The sequence below is a fragment of the Furipterus horrens genome, unplaced genomic scaffold (assembly GCF_987537825.1).
Source record: "Furipterus horrens unplaced genomic scaffold, mFurHor1.1.pri manual_scaffold_2, whole genome shotgun sequence".
In the NCBI taxonomy this organism is placed as follows: domain Eukaryota; kingdom Metazoa; phylum Chordata; class Mammalia; order Chiroptera; family Furipteridae; genus Furipterus; species Furipterus horrens.
In genome coordinates this window covers 216,708,286-216,730,082 of record NW_028327172.1, presented here as the reverse complement: position 1 = coordinate 216,730,082, position 21,797 = coordinate 216,708,286, and the positions used below count along the sequence as shown (strand labels likewise).

The 21,797-nt window shown below is 61.6% G+C and overlaps 1 protein-coding gene across 1 annotated transcript in view; it reads left to right on the top strand.

The window, feature by feature from the left end:
- LOC150020407 (regulator of G protein signaling 12-like) overlaps window positions 1-21,797 on the top strand; it is a 49,867-nt gene that overhangs the window by 14,942 nt on the left and 13,128 nt on the right. Inside the window, exon 3 of the mRNA XM_090267138.1 lies at window positions 14,898-14,919. Coding sequence (XP_090123264.1) covers window positions 14,898-14,919 — 22 coding nt within the window. The remainder of the gene's footprint in view (window positions 1-14,897; window positions 14,920-21,797) is intronic.

Genomic DNA, 21,797 nt, shown 5'->3' with positions numbered 1-21,797 from the left:
GGCTCAGAGCCCACACCCGCTGGAGTGGCCGGGCCCTGGGGTCCCACATGCCACTTGGTCACATCGTCTATGACTTGAAATGTCACATTCCCAGTCTGCCAGGCAGCTTAGGGGTGGGCAGCAGCTCAGAGATCAGTGTCCATCACGCAGTTTCAAGGCTGTGACTCTGTGGGAAGTGCTAAGCCCTGGGGACGTCATTCTCCAGTGCCGCCCTGACACCGGCCCCTGCAGCAGCTGCCGCACCCTTGGGGTCTCCTTGGCTTGTGATTTCTGAGCGATGTGGTAAGGGCCATGGTGTCCCCACTCCCTGAGGACGGCTATCCCTCCATCCCCGCAGGGCCCTGTGTGGGGGGTGGGTCCCCATGACCTGCACTCATGGGCACCACACGAAGCCAGCGGCCCTGCCTGCATCTGTGACGTTCCCTCACTGGAGGTACAACAGCGACCAAGAGCCACAGGAACTGTCACTGATTCTACATCACAGAGCAGGGAACGGAGACGCGGGGCCGGTGCCGGTGGTTAGGGGGCTTGTTCAAGCTTTTGACACCATTTCCCGGGCAGACCGGCTGCAGAGCCGTGTGCTCCCGATCACAGTGGGCTCCTGCCGCCCCTCCCAGGACACGGGTGAGCCCCCGCCTCTGTGCATCTGTCCTTCCAGCCTTCTGTTGGTCCCACACTGTCCCTGCGCTCTGGGATCCACGCCAGGTAGAGACACAACCAGACAGGTGCCTCAACAGGAAGACGCCAGATAGGTAGCTACATCCGGCAGAGTGCTGGTGGTGGGGAGCAAGACCAGGTGTGGGGGGGAGACGGGCTCCCTCGCCTGCCACGGGCTGGCGGCTGCTCTGAGTGGGGAGCTGAGAGAGCCAGCCATGCGGTGCTCCTGGGGCGGGAGTAGGGAGGTCGGGCCGAGGCCTCGGGTTTTCTTCCAAGTGTGGCGGGGGCCTGGGGAGCCCGGTGAGGAGGCGCCTGGGGTCCAACACCTGGCCCGGCCGGCCCGCGTGGGCGCTGGCACACCTCCCCAGGAGGCTCACGCATAGGTCTGGAAGGCCCTGCGAGCCTGCAGCACGTGGAGGCTGGCGGAGGCTGCGAGCTTCACCGGCGGCAGTGCGGCAGCTGGCGGGGAGGTGGACAGCCCCCTTCCCAAGCAAAGCCTTCCAGTTTCCAAAGACCAGGGGGGGGCCCCGTGCTGTGGACTAGAGAATCGGGGGCGGGTGACACTGGGCTGGTCGGAGATGCAGTGGTCGGGGCCAGAGCCTGGTGGGTGCAGCTTTGTCGGCTCGCAGTCACACCGTTGGCACATCTGCTTTCACACTGAGGGCAGAGCTCAGTGGCGGAGACCGTGCACCCCCCACTGACTGGGGTGCCCTGAGGGAGGCCACAGTGGCCAGCTCGCTCCCAGCGCCAGGGCCGTGTGCGAGGCAGGGCCTGGGAGGAGAGGAGCCAGCCCTGCTCTGGACTGTTCTCTAGACTACAGGTGGGGGCCTCCAGTCCCTTCCTGTGGCCTGAGACGCCACCCTTTTCCTGCTAGCCTGTTGGCAAGGGCCGTGCCCCCCTGTCCTGCGGCCCCTGGACTCCCTCCCTCCCTGGCTGGCTGTCACCTGTGTCCCAGACCCCACGCATTGGAAGCTCCCCACCCCTTATCACAGCCCCTGACGGCTCCTTCTGCCTCTCACAGCACCCCCAGCCCCTCCACTCGGCCGTCTGCGTCGCCGGTTAGAGCCCAGGCTGGAGGAAACCCCCTGGTTTCTCTCTCCTGAGCCGGGCGGGAGCCCCGGGTGTTGGCGGCAGGAATTGCAGTGCCGGCGGCAGACAGCAGGGGGCACCGAGGCCCGGAACGTGCCCAGACGTCTCCCTGGGGCTGCGGGGACGGACCTTAGCGCGGCACAGGCCCTCCGACGGCGTGTTTCGAGCTGCCCTGTGCTTGCTGTCAGAGCGCTGTCACCCTGCCAGAGGCCTTCTTTGGCCACTCGGCCGGCTGGTGCATTCCTCCCGGCGGCGGGGCGGCCTCGGGGATCGGCGCGGTACGCAGAGCTCGCGTGACCCGGGGGGCCGTCTGCAGACACTGCGGCGCATGCGTTTCTGGTTTTTTAGGAGAATTGAACTTCAAAGTTTTTGCTTGTTTTGGTCTTTCATGTGCTCATCTATTCTTTAAACGATTTATGTAGGAAATTATCTTCCCTCTCTTTAAGACTCTATTAACTTGGGGCGCATACCAGGATTTCCCAGTGAGCACTGTATTCCTGAACACCTACTACGTGCCGGGCATTCTTCTGGCTCAGGGACAGCAGGGGACAAACGGCCAGCAGCCCCGCCCCCACGGAGCGGCCTCCTGCCTGTCGCCAACACGGAGCCCATGTATGTGCCGCAAGGGCACATGCGGGGGGAGGGGCTGGGCAGGGGGCCTCCTGGGTCATCTTTTAAAAGGGTCCCTCTGGCCACCGAGCAGCAAATGCACAGTGGGGACGCAGGGAAGGAAGGCGGGCAGTTAGGGCGGTCAGACACCTTCCTGAGATGGGGGTGGAGCCTCGCGGGTCCCTGCACGCGGGGTCGCCGCCGAGGCCTGGCTGCAGAAGGCGCGGGGCAGACGGGGGAAGGGCCGGGAGGCAGTGTTTCCTGAGCCCGCCCAGGCCGGCGCGGGGGCTGCCTTCCGCCTCAGCGAGCCCGCGGCCCCTGCCTTGGGACGTCTCGGGCACCCTGCGTGTGGGGCGGTGGCCCTGGCCTGCCAGAGGGCTGGGGGGCCGTGGGGCTGACAGCAGCCTTGTCTGAGGTCGTCCCCGCTTTCCGCGCTCGTCTCCCTTCTGCTCCTTCGCACCCCCAGTAGCACGTGTGTCTGTGTCCTTGGTCCCCGCTGTGCCGGGACGGGATGGAGCACTGGGGAGTCCTGGAGGCCCCGGGACTTCCAGGGGGACACCTTGGGGGTTCTGGGCCTGGGAGCTGGAGTGCCGTCTGCTGCCCTCGAATCTGCCCCTCTGCCGGCTCCTCCCCGACATCTCCCCCACCCGCGGGGCCGCGGCACCTTTCCCAAGTGCTGCCACTGCCCTGGCCTGGAGCCACCATCTCCTCCAACCCTGTGATTCGGGGCCCTGCAGGGACCAGTGAGGAAGACGACCGGGGTCACAGCCATGGTTCCACTGACCACCCGTGAGGATCCCACGGTTCTTCCTAGAGCCCTCTGCTGTGTTTCTTCTCTGAGAGTGTGCGTGTGCGTCCGTGTGTGGGTGCACGTGTGCGTGCTGCGGGGCCTTGGGCTGGGGGAGCGTGAGGGGAGGGGAAGGTGCTGCAGCCGGTGTCTGCCTGCGGGGCCCGGCCACGCCTGCAGACTGTGCACACGGCGCTCTGGCCACAGCTGCCGCCTCCGTGTGCCCACTGGGGCGGGGGGCTCCCACGGGGGCGGGGGTTCGGTGCGCAGAAGGTCTGGTTTGTGCTTACAGCTCCTTCCTTCACACTGCGCGCCTCTTCCTCCACCTCCTCCTCCTCCTCGCTTTCCTCCTTTCGGCCCTCTTCTTCCTTTGCCTCCTCTTGCTACTCGCCGGACACCCGCGCCCTCAGCGGTGGTCTGGCCCCCCTCCCGGTCCTGCTCTTCCTCCGACTTTTCTGTGTGCAGATCTCTGGAGCAAAGCTGTCGGAGGAAGCCTGGGCTGGCGCTGACTCTGTCCGTAATGTTTGCGGGCAGGTGTGTGTTTCTGCGGTGCACAGGCTGTGGGTGCTCCTGTGGGAGTGCTTGGGGCCCCCCCAGGGACGGGCAGAAGGGAGGGCAGGCTCAGCGCCTTCTCAGCGGCGGCCTGGCCCCGGACTGGAGCGCAGCATCCCAGCCGCACGTCCTTGTGCGCACTGCATTGGCGCCCCAGACACGGTGCGCCCTGAGCTCTGCCCCGTCTAGGAGCACCGTGGGCTCCTGGAGCCCGGCCCGGTGAGACCCCGGTGCCCGCCGCTGGGAGCCCGCACCGTGAGGCAGCACTTGGGGGAAGGGGCGAACCTCCGGATGCAAGCAGGCTGTTAGCTGAGTGGCTCCCGGCTTCTAGAACTAATTTCTTTGCTTCTTCTTTTTTAAAGCCTGGATCTGTTATGGTTCCCTCACTTCCAGGCTGGGCCAGATGTTGGGAGGCAGACAAAGCCGTCACGGGTGGGTGTCGCAGGACAGGGTCAGGGAGACGCGGCTTCCACGGGCTGGCGCCACGCACACTCCCGCACGTGGAGGCCAATAATAGAGCCGGCGGCCGTGATTAGGGCTGCGGCCGCTCTGTGCTGGGACTCTCTGCGCCTCCCTGCAGCTGTCGGGCCGGTCAGCTGGGCTTCTGTTCCTCCGGGTCAGGGGGGGAAATGCTTTAAAAATGATCTCACAGCGGGATTTATGCAAATAGCCGGGTTTTTTTTTTTTTTTTTTTTTTTTTTTTTTTTGCACAAGACAATCTAGAGTCTGAGTCCCTGGCCAGCCACAGCTTCCTGCAGTGTCCTGTTGCCATGGGTTACAGGGGGAGCAGGCTGGAACTTCATCTGAAATGTCTTTAAACTTCCCTGACATGCACGGGCGTGCTGTGGCGTGGATGGCAGATTCTGGGTCTGCGTGTCTGGGGACGTGCGGAAGTTTTCCCGTCTTAAGATGAATTTGGAAAAAGGGTTGTCAGAGGAAACACACATTTTAAATGATCAGCAGGTAAGTTATTCCAGCTGTTTCTTGTCATTTAAACAGAATTATTGTCAGAAAACTTGGCATCTTGATGACTGCCTGTTTTCAGCTTGTTTAGTGAGCGGTGGCTTTTAACTGTAAACTTTGAAAACGCTTTTCTTGTGTCTGCATCACGGAACTCGAAGTGAGTCCTGAGGAGGCACATGCCTGGCTCTGAGGCCACAGGCCCGCCTCCAGGCTGGGCCGGGGGGCGGGCCGGACACCCCAGGGTCCCCGGTCCATCTCGGGGACCGCGCTGCCCGTGCTCTGCGCCAGCCTTAGAGGAAGCCCCAGTGTCTTTCTCGTCCCCACAGTAGCAACACCAGCAGATTTGAAAGATGAGTGGATTAGTTTTGTTGAAATATTAAATTTCAACTTGATAACTGTGTTAAAATGTTATTATACTCTCAATCACTGTTATATATTTTACATTTTCACATATAATGAGTTGATTCTGTTTCATATACATACATGGAGAATTACTGGCAGTCATTTAATGATTGATTATTATCTGAGCTTATAAAGTTGAACTTATTGTAAACGTTTTAAAGACTTGAGATTAAACAAAAAGAATAATTTTTATTTTCCTCTTGCAGCTGTGCTGTGTTGACATACAGGTAAAAAGAAATTGAAATTATTTATAGAAGATTGTCCCTGGTTGCAGGCTACCGATTTTAAATGTGTTCTTTTCCGAGACCTGCTTCATCTTCATGTGGGTCCCTACGACCCAGTGAGAACCTTGTGTAGAGAGAGAGCTGAGGAGAGGGGCAGGTCCGCGTGGCGGGGGAGGCCGGGGTGGGACAGCGACACCCTTCCCTTTGGTGGGAAGCAGGGACTGGGCATTTAGGCAGCAAGGGCTCTGCTGGTGAAACGCGTGTGGGTCTCGGGCAGACCCTTGGTGTGTGTTCTGGGGCCCCTGGGACCAGCCGCGCTGCCACGGGGGCTGCAGGGGCGGCTCTGAGGCCTTGGGCTGCCGCCCCCGCCCCCGCCCCTTTGTGCAGGCGATAATGGGCTCCTTCACACTCAGAAGGGCACTGTCCTTCGTGGGCCAGCTGACCAGCTAGTCCTGCCTTCAGGTCGGCTGCGTCTCCATTTCAATCGTACATTAGGGCGAGTTGTAGGAAATGTGGGCTTTTATTCTGAGTAAAGAAAAGGTCTCTAAATCTGCCTTTGCACTGTACCAGCCTCTCCCACGATCGGGATTACTTCTGAAAGGTTTGCAAACGCTCCGACTGGCAGACAGGTTGTTCCAGTGAGTGCTCACGAGCCTGGCTGTGTGGCTGCGTGGCTGGGTTTCAGGCAGCAACGCTGAGCGGCTCCCTCCTCGTGGACGGGGTGGTGGATAGTGGGGGGTTGGTGCTGCAGCCGCTGGGGCCCCGGCGAGTCACTGCAGGCCAGCTCTGCAGAGGTGACAGGTCACATGGGCAGGCGGTGAGGCTGGAGGGACCGTATGGGAGGGCTGCCCTGCTGAGCCTCAGCTTATCCATCTTTAAAATGGGGGGGCACAGAACGCTGGGCCCCCATCCAGAGGGTGTGCGCGCAGTAGAAGCGGGCTTTGTGACAGACACTCAAGGCTGTGACCGCTGTAATCTGCCTTCGTGCTGCAGCGCAGAGCCCGTGAGCCTCCACAGACGCCTTCCCGTGGCGGCCGCGCGAGCCCCGGCAGAGCCTCCGGGGCTGACTCGGAAAGGCTGCGGCCCCTCCGGCTGCGGGACCCGCCGCCCGTCTGCTGAAGAGTGTGGTGTTGCCCGGGTAGGCTGAGGGGTAACGCCCTCGGCCCCCGCAGGCCCCCGCAGTCCCCCGCAAACCACATCTCCTTGGGGTCTAGGTGCTAGGGAGGTGCTGGGTGAGGAGACCAGAAAGCCACGGCCTGAAAGAAACGGGGACCGTCACAGAGAAGGCTTGAAGCAGCCCCCTGTGCTCCCCCGCCGGGGCTGCCGGAGCCTCGCCCAGCGGGCCCCGGAGTCGGAGCCGGGGCTGTGCGAGGCTGTCCCTGCTGTGCTCTGTCCTCCCCGTCCCGGTCGTGAAGGGCAGACTCCGCCGGGCAGAGACGTGCCTCTCAGTGGTTTGGGGGTCGTCAGAGCTCACAGGCTTGTTTTGACTTCGGTCCGTTCAGGCAGGTGCCGTGGTCCTGTCGGGCCGAGGGCGGGAACGTTCCAGAGCCCAGGGCCTTTGCCTCTGGGTGCGCGGGGCTCTGTGGGACACAGAGCGCTGTGGACTCAGCGGCGCGGCAGGGGAGCCCTCCGGTGTGCACGCGGCGGGGGGGGAGGGGGGGCACCACGAGGAAGACACCCACGGGCTCGCGAGGGCCGGGGCTGCAGAGCCAGCCTTCCGTCCCTGCGTCGTGGCCCAGGACTCCCGCCGCCCCTCTCGCAGGCTGCACGAGAGGGGTCCCTGGGAAGGGGGGGCGCCTGGAGAGCCACAGGCCTGGCTGCTGGTGGCCGTGGGAGGCGCGGCACGTGCCAGGCGTGCCCTTCTGTGGGCCGATGTGCTGGAGGCGCCTCCACCCGCTTGTCGCGGGGCCTGTCGAGGATGAGCTCACGGCTGGCACCAGTGCGCTGGCATTTGATGCTCTTCCCTCGATCAGATGGACCCACTTGCGCCCACCGCTCAGAGAGCCCCAGACAGCCCCCAGCCCCCACCGCAGAGGCCGGGCCCGTCGGTCGCTCAGCGCGTGCGCAGCCCCGCACCTCTCTGGACCTAAGCCGGGTGGCGGGGCCTCGGCCTGTTCGGGGTGTCTGTGTTCCCCCAGCTTCCCTTTCTTCATTGGGAAGCAGTCACCGTGAACGGGTGGCCTTCCTTTCGGGCTCCCCGGCCCGCGAGGTCCTGTCCCCTCCTCCCACTGCCCGGCCCTGCAGGACACACGCCCCCTCGCTCCGGCCCTCTGTCCCCGTCCCCAGCGACTGTGACGGGCGGGCTTGTCACCCACACTGCCCAAGCACAGGGCTGTCTGCACACGCCCTGGGGCCGCAACCCTGGGCCTCGCCCTCCCGGCCCCCCGCTTCTCCCTGCTCTGTCCTGAGAGGCTGTCCCCTCCCCTGTCCTGTGGCAGGGCTCACGGACCCCCACTCCAGACACACAGCACAGCCGTGTCCCCCTCCCACCTCCCCGGACGTGCAGAAGGCCCGGCCGCTGGAGGGTCCACGTTGGACTTGGGCTCCTGCGCACCCCGGGTCTGCTGGCCCCCCCGACTGCCCTGCCCACCTCTCCCGCTGACCCTGGGTCCCGCCCTTCAGCAGGTCCTCAAACCGGCCCCTGGAGCCCTGGGGCAGCCAGCTCATCCCTCAGGGCCCTGGGACGCCTGCCTCGCCTCCTGGGCCCAGGCTGTCCCCAGAGGTGGGGTCCGACCGGAGCCCGGGCGGGGGCTGCGCTGCTGAGCCTGGGGAAGCCGTCTCGGGGTCTCCAGGACTTGCACCCACAGCCATCTGTGCCCGGGTGCTGCGAGGTGGGGACAGTCTGGGGACGCCCTGGGGCTCCCGCTCGGGGTTGACTCGTGGCCGGAGGTTCCTCGGCTGTTTAGGTGGGAGGGGCCGCAGCTCTGGTTTCCGGCGGCTGGGTATTTAGAGGAGCTGTCGGGGCGGGGTCTGTCTGGGAGCTGTACAGGTGCCACTTCCCGGGCCACTGTCAGCGGTTCAGCACTGCCCCTCGGGGTGCCCGGTCCCGGCGTCGTCCCAGGCCCTGCGGTGAGCCCTTCCCACCCCTGACTGGGGACTCTTGTCTTCGTTAGGTTGGGCCGGAGAGGGCAGGGGCTTCCTGGTGAAGTCCGGTGTTTACGTGGGGTCCCCAGCATCCGTGCGGAGCTGCGTGCTGCCTCCGCAGGCTGGCCCTTCCGACTTCACGCGTGTGTGGGGTGAATAGTCTCAGGCGCCACCCGGGGCAGTACGGCAGCATTAGCTGCCAGGTCTTAGGACAACGCTGTCACGGTGAACTTGCCTGATTCCGTCTCTCCTGACTTAATTGAACATCCAAGAGCTTTGGGGGACACACACATGTGTGCACACACGTGCGCACGCACACTTTACAAAACAGACGCATGGGCTCCTCTCTGAGCGCTGGAGCTCGGCTGCCATCCGAGTGACGACCCTCAATCGGCTGGACCCGCCTCCCGCTCAGGGGTCACAAGCGGTGTGTGCCGTGCGGTGCTGGCTCCGCCCTCCTCGTCCACGTCCCTCTCCTGCGTCCAGCTGTCCCATTCGTCACCGTGAGCACTGGGCACACCCCCTGCGCCTTCACCCTGTCGTCCCCACCTCTTGGGTCACAGAAGTTCTTTGTTGTGAACACCGTAGTTTGGACCCAGAAGCGCGCGCCCCTCCCTTGCCCCCTGTGCCTCCGTCCCTTGTCTCTTTGTTGCACCTGCTGGAAAGAACTGCGTGGCGTGTGCATGACATGTGCGTGTGTGCGTGTACTGTGCCCTCGCATGTGTGAACGTGGAAAATGCTGGTGGTGGCATGAAATGCCGTGGAATCCTAGAGCGGGGACGGGCCGTGGAGCACAGCCTCTTGTCTCAGACCCCACCCGGGCTGCGAGAGGGCACCCCGTGTCCCACAGCCGCAGGACCCGGGAGCTGTCCCTTGAGGACGCTCGTCATGGTTGCGGTTGGCCTACCTCAGAGCGCTGAGAAGGGCGATCTCGCCAGGTGCGGCTGTGGTGAGAGCTGGGGCACAGGGCACTTCTCCAGGCTGGGGGGCCTGCAGTGTCCTGGGACGGCCCCTAGGGGGTCATGCTGTGCGCGCCCGCAGGCACGGGAGCTCTGAGCAGTCGGGGGCGGCACGGACCGGTCACGTGCGTGGTACTTTCCTTTCACGCTCTCCGGCCTCATCTTAGCTCATCTCTTAGTAAATGCTGCTCCCGGCCCATTGAGTTGATTTGACAGTTCCCTAGAGGGTCGTGGCTGGGTGGGGCAGCCCTAGGCTCAGGACGGGGGCAGGCGGGGCTGAGCTCAGTCCCACAGGCCCCCCCGTGCAGTCCTTCCCATGGCCGGGCTGGGCCCTGGGCAGTGTCCTGCGCCCCCCTCCCCGCCCCATGCCTTTCGGCTGACTGGCCCGCCGGACCCGCCTCTCAGGTCTTCTCTGTCCCTCGCAGGCCTGCTTGTTAATGTGCTGGGTCAGCAAGGAGTTGCCTGAAACTTAAATGATCAAGTTTTTTGAAAGTAAAATTGGATCGTTACATGAAGGTTTTTCATCGCCTGGGTTATTTACATATTTCTTTGTGCATTCAAAACACTGGCTGCGTTTGGGCGGCTTGCAGGCCTCTGGCTCCTTGTTTAGGAGTCACAGTGGCTATTCAGTCTGTCTGTGTCTGAGGCAGGGGGCTCTGTCAGCAGCCCAGAATTGGAGCTGTATTTTGCCGTGCGTCACTGTGCACCAAAGCCACTTGGAAGTCATGGAGGCTGCTCGTCGCTCTGGTCCAGTGCTCCTGACAGAATCAGCCTTGGTAAAGGCTGTGTTCGTCAGATGCAACTCTTTGTATACATCATCTCAGCTTCCTAAACATTAAGTCGAAATAAAATATCCACGGACCTGTGTGGTCCGAATTCCTGCCGGGAGTGCAGTGCAGCCAGGTCAGTCCCACCGCACTGTCAGGTCCACGGCCGACCGAGGACGGGAGGCGTCTGAACTGAAGTCCCATCACCAGGACCCTGTGTGCATCCCTTTAAAACAAGTATATTTACGTCAGTGTGAGTTCTGGCCGGGGAGGCGTACCAGAGACCTTTCGAGAGCCTCCTCCTTATGGTGTAAGTTTAAATTGTCGGCAGAGGAAAATGCTAACTTACTGGGACCTTTTCCCTGGCAGCGTGTGTGTGTGTGTGTGTGTGTGCACGTGTGTGTGTGTGTGCGTGCGTGTGCACGTGTGTGTGTGTGTGTGTGTGCGCGCGCGCGCTTCTCTTGTAAGCAGAGGACGTGGACTTGGGAATTTGGAGGAACCCAGGAGGTACAGAGAATGGAGACAAGTATTGATACAAGTCGTCCTGGGAGCATGAGGAACGTTAAGTCTGAGCCCCCCAGTTGTCTGTGGTGTCTGGAGGTCCCCAGGGGCCTGTGGGGACGCCCGGATTTAAGACTCACGCTGAGCTGAACTTCGTCCTACTTGCCCTCTGCGGGGTGTTCTTCTGGAATTATCTCTGGGGCCTTCTGAACTTTTGCCATTTTGGACTGTTTCGCCTGTCAGCCTGGATGTGCCCAAAATATACAGACCAGGCCACCAGCAAGGCGCACTGTCCCCCGTGCTCCCCACAGGGCGCCTCCCGCCCTCCTCTCCCCTGCCAGCACCCCCTCGCGTGGGCACTGGCTGCCTCACCAGCTCCCAGAAGGAAGCCCCTGCCCTCGCTCCGTGGCTGCTTTCTCAGTGGGCCCAGCTCTGCCCCCGCCGGGCACGCTTACACAGCAGTGCGTGCTGACGGCAGGCAGAGGTGGCCTCGTGGTGATTTACATTATTGGCTTGCAGATCAAGTAACCTGCTTCTTGCTCGTGTGTGACCTTGGAGGAGGACGGTGGTTTCTGCCCAGGTGACGTCACCTCTGTCCCTGGGCTTTCCTCTCAGGTTGGCGTGTGCTCGGGCTGGGAGCGAGCAGTTGCCAGGCTAAGTCGTGAAGAGCGCAGGGCACGCACACCAGGGCTGTGTGGCAGGGGCCCGGTGGTGCCGTTTCACAGCGGTTTGCGTTGAGAGCCATCCCAGCATGGACTTCACTTTTATCAGGGGTTTCTGGGCGGAGCTTGCTGCCCGATGTACAGAGAAGCCAGCACGACGGCACCAGCTTTTGAGACAAGAAAAAAGCTTTCATCTGTGAGTTGACCAGCCGGGAGCAAGGAGGCAGGGCTCAAAGCCATCCCCCCATCCAGGGCCTGGGGCGGGACGCGGGGGCTTCCACACCAGGTGTCCTGCCAGCGGAGCCTGGGCTTCTGAAAGGTCCTGTGTTGGGGCCCTTAGGTTCCATGGGGGGAGCGCTGAAGGGTGCACAGGTGTTACTCGTGGGTGCTCTCTCCACGGTTTGAACTTCGGTTCCGGGCCTCGTTAGAAACACCACGGGACCGGTCTGAGCCGGGTCCACAGTCACAAGCAGATGTGAGGTGGACAGAGGGTATCTTGTGACCTTTGAGCCCTCACGGGCCCCTCCAGGCACACCCTCGGCGCACAGAGGCCTCCAGCCTGCAGCTCCCCAGATGCCGAGAACTTTCCTCAGGGTTTTGGGTTTGGCACAGTGACCCAGACTGGGGAAAGGGAAGGAAGTGCATTGGAGGCTGTGCCTCGGGGATTCTGAGTCCCTCCTGGAAAATGCTAGCCCCCTGAGGTGCGTGGAATCCCGACGCTGCTTCCTGGTGCGCAGCCTTGAGAAGCCCCTGCCGGGAGGGCTGTGGGCAGTGAGCCTTTCCAGGGTCCCCTCGCCCACCTGCTCTGCGCACCCCGCCCTCGGGGGCGCTCCGGGCTCTGTGTGGCCGTCCGTGCGACACCTGCAGGTCTGTCCTCCAGTGCCCACCTGCCCACTGTGGAGCGTTTAGCGTCCACAGCTGTATTTTTCATTGTCAAGCAGTCTCTGTGGTCAGCCCGCAGACCTGCTGCCTTACTTCCCCTCTCCTTTATCGCAGCTTTTACTTCTCTAGTTGCGTGACTGTCTGGCGTTCCGTGTTAGGACTTCCCAGCGTCTGAGACGCCACTATGCTCGGTTCTGCTGGCTCTGTCTCGTGGAGGGCTTTCCCTTGGTTTCAGGGATTTTTGAATTGTGAGCTCACATTGCGGGGGCTCCCTTTCTGGAATTCCTTGGGCCTCTCTGGGCTGCTTTCCCCCCAGAGGGCGTGTGTGGTGGCCGCCTGGCCTCGGGCCTCCTGAGGGAGTGGCCTGCCCAGCGGCTGCCTGTTCCGTCCCCTCTCTCTGCTCAGGGGCTCCCCATACCTCTTTGGGATCAGCAGTGTGTTAGGAAGCATGTCTGTGACTGTACCGTCTTCCCAATTTTTCTGTGACTCGAAGGCCGTTCTACAACGGAAGTGTGCTTTTCACAAGCAGGGTGCTGACCTTCCCCGCCTCTCCTCACGCTGCGCGGGGCCCCCGGGCTGGAGCCGCAGCCTCCTCTCCGCCCCCGAGCCGCACTGAGCCCACCCAGCTGGCCACGTCCACTTGGTCCCCGCCCCCACTCGCCGCCACCTTCTTCCACCTCTTGGGCTCCAGCGACACCCTCTTTCCTGGACCTTGTTTTGGCGCATTTGTGGGGGTCTGTGTAGAGATTTTTTAGTGCCTTTTGCTTTGTCAGCTAAAGCCGAGAACTGGTCTTATCCTGACTGTGACCTAAGTGACCCGCGCCCTTCATGGTTAGGAAGCTTACGTTTCGTGATTTACTTCTCAGACGTGGTTGCTGATGGTTCCTGGTTCTGTGTAAACCTTGCAGAGTTCCTCCTCGCGGGCGTGCAGTGATTTGCCCGAGATGCTGGTGGGTGCCTGACATGACGGGAGGGGATTCGTGGTGAGCGTGGGAGAGGGGCAGCGTGCGGGGCCTTCGTCCTCCCCGGGCAGGCGCCCCGCCTGTCCTGTGACGGAAGCCAGGCCCTGGCTGCGGGGCTGCTCTCTGCCTGAGGTCTGGCAGGACGGCAGCGGAGACGCTGGCCACACAGCAGCACCTGTTTTTCTGTTGCAAGTGATTGGAAAGGGACCAAGGTACAGTGTCGGGGGCTTCTGGCCTGGGCCTCATCATGCTTCAAAGCAGTGGCAGCTCCGCATCCAGCCCGTCGGGAGGCGGCACTGTCCGAGGTCAGACCCTCCCTTCGGGTGGGGGGCGGGTCACTTAGCTGAGCCCCCTGGCCTTGCAGGTGTAAGTCCCACCAGGTGAGGGGCTGAGACCAGATCTGTCTGGAATGGGAGAGAGCCCCTATCTTCCAGGCGGGCTGGGGGAAAGGTTTGGGGGCCTGGGCGCCGGGGAGGGGTGAGGGAGCAGAAAGTACAGGATGCCAGCTGACCGGGGAGCCGTTTGCCGGCTCAGGCGGCACGTGCATGCCCTCCCCCCGCCGTGGCGGCCCTGCGGTGCCCGTCGTCGTGGGAAGGGGGGCTTCCCCTGGAAGCCTGGCCAACCCCAGGTGCCTCTGGGCCTCACTTGTTTGCATTTTGGCCCGAGGGATCTCAAGCCAACCAGGACCCGGGAAGGGGCACTTGTCTGGGTGCTCCTCAGCCGCTCCCTCTGTCACCGCGCCTTTGGCAACACGCTCCCCGCCTCCTGCCCTCCGGCCCGCCTTCCTCTGCAGGGAGCCCTTGCGTCCTGTTCCAAGCTGGCATCCCTGGTTCCGCGGTGGGGACTGGGCCCCGGGGAGGGGTCCCCTGCGGCCTCGGAGAAGCATGGAGGTTTGCTTTGCGGAGCTGGGAGGGTTCTGTCCTCCCCACCCCCGACCCCAGTGCGGACGTGAAAGGCCCGCAGCCTCTGGGGCCTGGGCCTGCGTGCTGCTCCCAGAGCCATGGCCTGTGCTGTGACCAGGACGTCCCCGCAAGGCCACGGGTCCCCCTGTGCTGAGCCGCGGCCCTCCAGCTCCTCAGCCCGCGCCCTCCCCTCTCCCGACCTCCCCAGGCTCTGCTCCCTCCAGCCGTCCAGGTGCAGGTGGTGGCTCAGAGCTGTCTGACCTGCAGGCACGGTTCCAAGTGGGCTTTCTCCACCGCCCGCCTGCCGGGGGCAGGGCTGTGGCCACTGTGCCCTCTGAGTGCCTCCAGCGCTGGCTGCAGCCCTGCCCGCCTCCTCCTGCGCCTGGCAGCGGCGGGGCCTCGGTCTGCCCTGGAGAGCGGAGATGGTAGGGCCAGGAGCCTGGGACCCGGGTGTCACGCGTGCAGGGCAGCACCGGCACGGGGTCCATCTGACGGGCAAGCCAGCAGCGCTGAAACGGACGGCTGGCGGGTCGCCTGCCTGCGTGACCCTGCGTGCGCCCCAGGCTGCAGCCCTTGGCTCACAGGCCGGACTGCGGCAGCGCGCCCTCGCCGGGGCTGTGTCCAAGGCTGTGGGGTTTGTTCTTTTCCAAAGACGGGACTTCCGCTGTATCCTCGTGTGGTCTGGCTCACCCACCGGCCTGGGCGGAGTTGGGTCAGGAAGTGGGAGCGTAGCTTGACTCACTGAGGTGTCTGCTTTTCCTGGGACGCCTGCACGGCAGCCAGAGCCGGAGCCTCCGCAGGAGCCCTGGTGTCGGGCCGCAGGTGGAGGTGCCGTTTCCCGGGCTCTCGGGTCATGAGGCGTCATTAACTCATGTCTCTCTCTCTTTTCTTTCAGTCTGCGACTGTGTCTGACGGTGGTAAGTCACAATTTCCCATGTATATTTTTTATTATTTTTAATGAAGTTTTCAAGTTATGAAAGTGTATTTGCCATTGATTCACTCAAAATGGGTGTTTCCTTTGCCATTTCCACCCCGTGGGGAAGGGTTTCAGTCGGGCTGATTTGGGGGAGCGTCCCTCACTCCCAGGCGGCCACGGCGTGGGTTTTGAGCCGCTCACTGCAGAGACATGCCACGAACCAACCGGGCCTTCAGCACAGCGGCGCGGGGGGCGCGGTGCGGGCCCGCGGCACATCCCGCTGCGCACCTGGGCTCGGCATGTCGGGGCCTGCGCCCCAGCGGTAGAACCGGCTCGGACAGCGGGGGGCGGGGCCCGCGGCCCGGCTGAGTGCAAGCTGCCCGGGAACCCAGCTGGCCCCCAGCCGCTCCGCCTCCCTCTCTCGGGAAGAGGGTTCCGGATGAATCGGGAGTTGGGGGAGGAGGGGGGTCATTGATCGCTTTGTCTCTAAATAATCTTGTGCGTGGAATCCTCTGAGTGGGGCTGATCCAGAAAGGAAACGGCCAAAGATGTCTTATTTTACTTAAAATTTCTCTGATGTAACACTTACCATTTTAGTTCAGTGATTTCTTTTTAACTCCAAGATGATTTGGAGAGTCCCTTCCAAATAGTCCATGTTTCTTAAAATAACTCATAAAAGTCCTTATGCTCACAGGTTTTATTCACGTGATTTTAATTAATCTGTTCTTCTATCTTTTATGATTTCTCAAAGGCGCCAGCACCGTCTTTTCTTTCATGCGCGGGCCCTGCATCTGCAGTCCGCCCTTTACTGTCAGTTCAAGAGGAACTAGGCGGCGCTTTCTGGCCACCTGGTGTTGTCCCACAGCTGCTGGCCTCACCCGGCCTGCAGGAGGGCCGTTCTCCCGGGAAGGGTGACGCTGGGGTCTGCCATGCTGCTGGCCGGCCAGGGCGGGGCGAGAGGTGTGCCCTGGAGTGACAGGCGGGGTCACACCTGCAGGCCAGAGAGGCCCCAAAGCTTGTGTCTGGGGTCTGTTTATGTAATGAAAGGACAATCCCGTCATTTAATCCGTCCTAAGCTGGGCGTGGGAATAACTTCCTGAGCAGGCAGAGGACCTGTCACAGGTCCAGGTAGAGGGAGTGGCTTTCTGAGTCTGTCCTGCCCATCCCGCCCACCGTGTTCTCATTTCCCTCGGCCGGGAAGTCTCCTTTCTGCAGGAAACTTACCAGTTTGAAGAGTTTATTTATTATGTTCAGTTGGATCATAAGCATTAAGCTGGATCCGTCTCTGGGGTTCTCTTCTGTAAGCAGTAGGTGCAGAGTTTTGTTATAAATCCGTTTTGTACTTTTTAAAAGCTGACTCACAGGCCTGACGTCCTTGCTAAGGAAGTGGCGTCCTTGCTGGGGGCTTTCCACCTCTCTGGTCCCGCCTTCCCTCCCCACTTCCGACCCTGTGCCCCTGCGGTGGACCTCATCCCCAGAGCCCCGTGTGGCTCAGGGGAGGGACCGACCGCTGCCGTGTGAGCCCTGCAGGTCAGGGACGGCACAGACAGCCAGATGCGTTGTGCGAGCCTCCGTCGCGTTTCATTACTTCTCCTTTTTCTGCTTCTCTGCTAATTGTAAGTAAGAAGACCAGGTTCTCACGCTTAATTTGCGTGTTAGTTCTAGGACACGCAGATACCATTATGTCTTTAGCACAGAAAGAGGCCAACGGCTCAGGGCCGTGGAGACACCAAGTGCCGTGGCTGCTGACCCCAGAGCCGCTGAGGGCCCCAAGCGGGTGAGACTCGTGTGCTCTCGTGTCCCACCCCGTAGTCCCGAGAGCCCCTCCAATTCCTGACACCGCTTCCTGGGGACACCTCAGGGGGACAGAGGAAACCTATCCCATCCACCCTCCCCAGCAGGGGACACCAGTGTGTTGAGAGGATCCTGGTGGAAAGTCAACTCGAGCTGTCTCTGCCTAGAGGTGTGTGTGTCCGTGCTGGGCAGGACAGCCAGGCTCCCCTGAGGCCGGCGCCTCTGGCAGCCCGTGTCTGTGGGAAGGCACCTCGGGTCCCCTGGGAAAGTGGGTGGCCTCGCCGTCCAGCCGCACTCTGGTGACGAGCAAACCGCTGCCTCCGAGATGCCGTCTCCAGGAGCCCTTGTCAGTGAGGTGACACTCCTGTGCCCCACCTCACAGCGGGACTTCTGTTCCGAGTGTTCTCCCACGGCGCTCTGTGTCCTCCTTTTAAGGAAGGTGGACAGTTTTCCTTCTGCTGTCTCTGTCAGCTCGAGGTGCTTTCACTCCCCCAGGAGGATAGGGGCTCCTGGCAGTGGCTCCCCGCGGGCCGGCCAAGGCCACCGGGGAGGGAGGGAGCACATCAGTCTCTGCGGAGGGCCGGCCGGGCGCGCTGTGGCCCAGGGAGGCAAGTCCTGCCTCATGGAAGGGAAGAAGGTTCCGCAGTAGAGAAGGGCTTGAGAGCGCACTGACGGGCCTGGTGGGGGGGGCTCGGGCGTGTGCGCACAGGAGCGCGCCCTGACGTGGCCGTGTAGGAGGCGGGGCTGTGGCTGGGCAGTGGTGCTGCCCCCCCTCCCCGTGTGGACGAGACAGAGCCCCCAGCCCCTGACCCTGGGGCGCTGTACCTCTCAGCTTTATTGTAACAATCAGTTCCTGTTCTGCTGCTTTTGCATTTTTCACTCTGGCCTAAGCTGCTCTGCCAGGGCCCCCTTCTCACCGTCTCTTACGGCTCCGAGGGTGAGTGTTCTCTGCCGTTTCTGTGTCTGACTTCTGAAGTGGAGGACGCGGGGAGTCAGACACCCCACCCGCTGGCACCCGGTAGGCGGCGAGCGTGGGGAAGTCCGCGGAGAAGCTGGGCTCCGGCCCCTGGCCCTGGGACACACCCGCGCGACGCCTCCACCTCGCCCTCCGTCGGCGTGTCAGCGTGCCGGCCTGCGTGGTCCCAGCTGGCTCTCGGCCTCCCCTCCACGCTGCTGGTCCCAGAGCCTGCAGACAGGGGCGGGGGTGCGCCGGTGTCCTTGCCTGTTCGTGACCTTCCCGCAGCCCAGCCCCCGCGGGCTGCGGCGACTGCCCACTCCCTCCGCCGAACTGAACTGCTGCCCTGAGGTCCTTTGCTCTGTGCTCCCGCCGGACTGGCACCCCTCTGCCCGCTCAGAGCTGCACGGGGCTGTGTCGGTGCCTCCTCGTGCCCGCCGGGCACCGTCCCCCCCGCCCTGGCCTCCCAGGGCCCGTCAGTTACGCGGGCTCTCCGGCGGCCTCGCCCAGCGTTGTCCTGCCACCAGCGTGCCGACCCCCAGCCTGTGGCAGCCCCTCAGACAAGCCTGTGCTGACCCCCAGCCCGTGCCCTGAGTGCCAGCCCGGCTTCACTTCCTCCCAACAACCGCTGCAAGGCCCGTCATTGTAACTTATCTGTGTCGCTCCTGACTCACTAGAAGGGGACACCCACACGGCGGCTCAGGGTTGTCCTCAGCACCCCGAAAGCGGATGGCACAGGAGCGCTGAATGAGCAAGTGGATTACAGCATTTCAAGGTGCGCTGACCTCAGCCAGAGCATGGGAGGAAGGCCTGGGCTGGGGCAGCGGCTTGCAAAGCTTTTCCTTTTTAGTGAAACGCTCTCAGAAGACAGGCAGGTCGGTCGCATTCAGACGGGGAAGCGCAGAAGCAGAGGCGTCTGGCTGGCGGCAGCCAGCGACCCCGGGCAAGCCAGGCCGGCCGTCCATCCCGCGAGCTGCACCGCGCACGTCCCCAAGGCTGAGGCCATCGCTGTGGAGTGGCTGTGAGCCGTGTGCCACAGACCCCCAAGCAGCAGGTCTGATGTTCCTGATCAGGGTTTGAACATGGAAACTCAGGCCTTTCTGAAATCAGAAGTAACGTCTGAGGAAAAAGACAGGCCTTCTTGAATTCCTGTTTTCTGAATGGAGCTGGGCTTCGGTTTCAAATCTGCTCTCTACCCTGCTTTTCTCGGCCTGCCCCTCTTCCCAGGGAGTACGGCTGAGACCCAGCGACGGCGTCAGGCAGGGGCTGGCAGGTGGGGAAGGGACAGGGCAGGCGGGGGGTGGGGCGGCCTGGTCACGTGGCGGCCAGGGAGCCCGAGCCCGTGCAGCTGTGCTGGGTTTCATCCGCCGGGGACACCGGCCACGGGGGCTTTGTGAACTCAGGGCCTGTGCCTGCTCCAGCTCCGTCCCCGGAGCTCAGAAGTGAGGAGACTCACCCTTGTGACTGGTAGCTGAGAGGGCGTGCTAGCAGGTGAGGGAGGGTTGCCTCATATTGTGATCAGAGTGGGAGACAACTACATATGTCATTTTAAACTGACCTTTCTAAGGCACTAAGATTATACCATGAAACGGCCTCGTAAAAGACAGTGTCGAAGGGGAAGGAGCCGTGGTCGGGCTCAGGACCCAGCCTGCCTCGCCTCTGCCAGGCGTAACTACTTCCTGCCCAGGAGTTCTGTTTTCTTTTCTAAAATGTCTCATTTTAATTCTTCCACCTTTATTGAGGCATAACTGACAAATAAAGCCGTTTGTACGTAAGTGTGCGCTGCGCTGATTTGACCCGAACATCTGCTGTGGAACGGCTGCCACGTGAGGCTCGCAGCTCCGCCGTCGCACGGGCCCCTTTGGCTTTCGTGGCTGCTGATCTCTGGTTTCTGCGGTCTCAGTAAATGTGCAGCATGTACTACGTGATTGTCACCTGCGGTCGCCACGCCGGACCGTAGGTCCCTGGGACTTATTCGTCTTCTGACTGAAACTCCGGACCCTGACCAGCGTCTTCCCACCCCGCCCCCTGCCGTGGGGGCCGCCCGTCTGCTCTCTGCCTCTACGGGGCTGACTTTTCACGTCCCTAGAGAAGTGAGATCGCGCGGTATTTGACCTTCTGTGGCCAACTTCTTCTGGCATGGTGTCCTCGGGGCTCGTCCATGCTCTCGGAAGGGCAGGGGGTTCCTCCTTCTCTTTAAAGACCGAACTATGTTCTGTTGTGTATACATCACAGTTTCTCCCCCCTCACCTCTCTGTGGACACCACAGTTCTGTCCCCATCTTGACTGCTGGGAACATGCTGGGAACACACGGGGCACCGGTATCTTCTGAGATCCTGATTTCAGTTCCTTTGGGTGAATACCCAGAGTGGAATTTCTGGATCACGTGGCAATTCTAGTTTTAATTCTTTGAGGAAGCTCCATACTGCCCTCTGCAACGGCTGCACCAATTTACATTCCCACCAGCAGAGCACGAGGGTCCCTTTTCTCCGAGTTCTGCCAACACTTTGTTACATCTTGTTTCCTGGGTAATCAGTATCCTAACAAGTGTGAGGTGATAGCTCACTGGAATTTTGATTCGCATTTCCTTCAAATTAGTGATGTTGAGCATCTTTTCCTATACCTGTTGGCCATTTGTATGTCTTCTTTGGCAGAAGGCATACTTAGATCCTCTGCCCACTTTAAGCTGGTGATGTGGTTTTTTGTTGTTGCCTCGTATGAGTTAGTGGCCACTGTGAAGCAGTGCCGAGCTTTGGCCGCTGGCACTTTCTGAGCGAGCCCAGGGGCTGGGCCAGGCCAGCGAGGAGGACCTCAGAGACCACAGCTGCCCGGGTGCATCGGCCGCGTGCCAGCCTGTGCCCCTCGTCGCAGCGTCTTCACTTAGCTTCCCCAGGGAAGTTTCTAAGACCCCCCTGGGGTGTCCTGTTCCTCACGTTTCTGCTGCTTTGAGAAAGTCAGTCCATTCTCATTATACTCAAAAGGCAGTTTGGGTGTAAAGATCTTTTTTCTACATCAAGTAATTTGATTTTCAGATATATCTTGAGTTTTTTTTTTTACTTTTTATCGGTTCCATAATAGTTTTGATTTTGTCCTCACTTTGTTAGTCAGCTCTGCATTCCTCCCTTCCACTCATAGAACATGAAGAATTGTAAAGTTCTTTAGGCGGTATGTTCTTCCAGACCAGACTTTGGGTTTGCCTTTTGTGTTATAGGCCTCCTTTTATCCACCCACCCACCCACCCACTCATCCACCCATCCATCTGTCCATCCACCCATTTATCCACCCGTCCACCCACCCCCCCATCATCCACCCATCCACCCACCCACCTATCCATCCCTCCGTTCACCCATCATCTACCCATCCATCTATCCATCCACCCACCCACCCGCCCACCTATCCATCCCTCCGTTCACCCATCATCCCCCCATCCATCTATCCATCCACCCACCCACCCACCCACCTATCCATCCCTCCGTTCACCCATCATCTACCCATCCATCTATCCATCCACCCACCCACCCGCCCATCATCCACCCATCCACCCACCCGTCCACATCCATCCTTACCCATCACATCCGCCCACCCGCGCACCTCCCCCACGCAGGTCGGCAGTGCTCATGGCCCCGGTCGATGTGCTCCCTGACCCTGACTCTCAAGCCCAGAGAGGCCACAGCACTAAGCTCATGCCTTTCTTGCCTGAGCCAAGACCCTCAGTGCCAATGAGGCTGTGGGCACAGGTCTCTTCCATGACTCTCCCCAGCTTCCTCATTATTCCACCTTTTTGTTTTGGGGAAGCGGCAAAGGCAGACTCGGAGACCGACTGTCCCTGTTGCTAGAGCCCGTTGCCAGGGGAGGAAGGCGCTGCCGTTGGCAGGCAGGCCAGGCAGCTGGGAGACTGGCATCACAGGGCATCGCCCCGGTTAGCGCTTCAGTCGACCGCAGGAGGAATGGACGTCTCAAGACCGTCAGGTCGTCCCAGCGGGCCTTGCCCAGACCGAAGCTCTGGGACAGTCCTCCCAGACTCGGTGTTCACAGCCCAAGTGGCTCCTTCCATAGCTGCTCCTCCACGTGGTCTTATGGGTAAGTCCCCAGCGGGACCGCTTGCTGAGCTGCTGGGTGCTTGTCAGTGA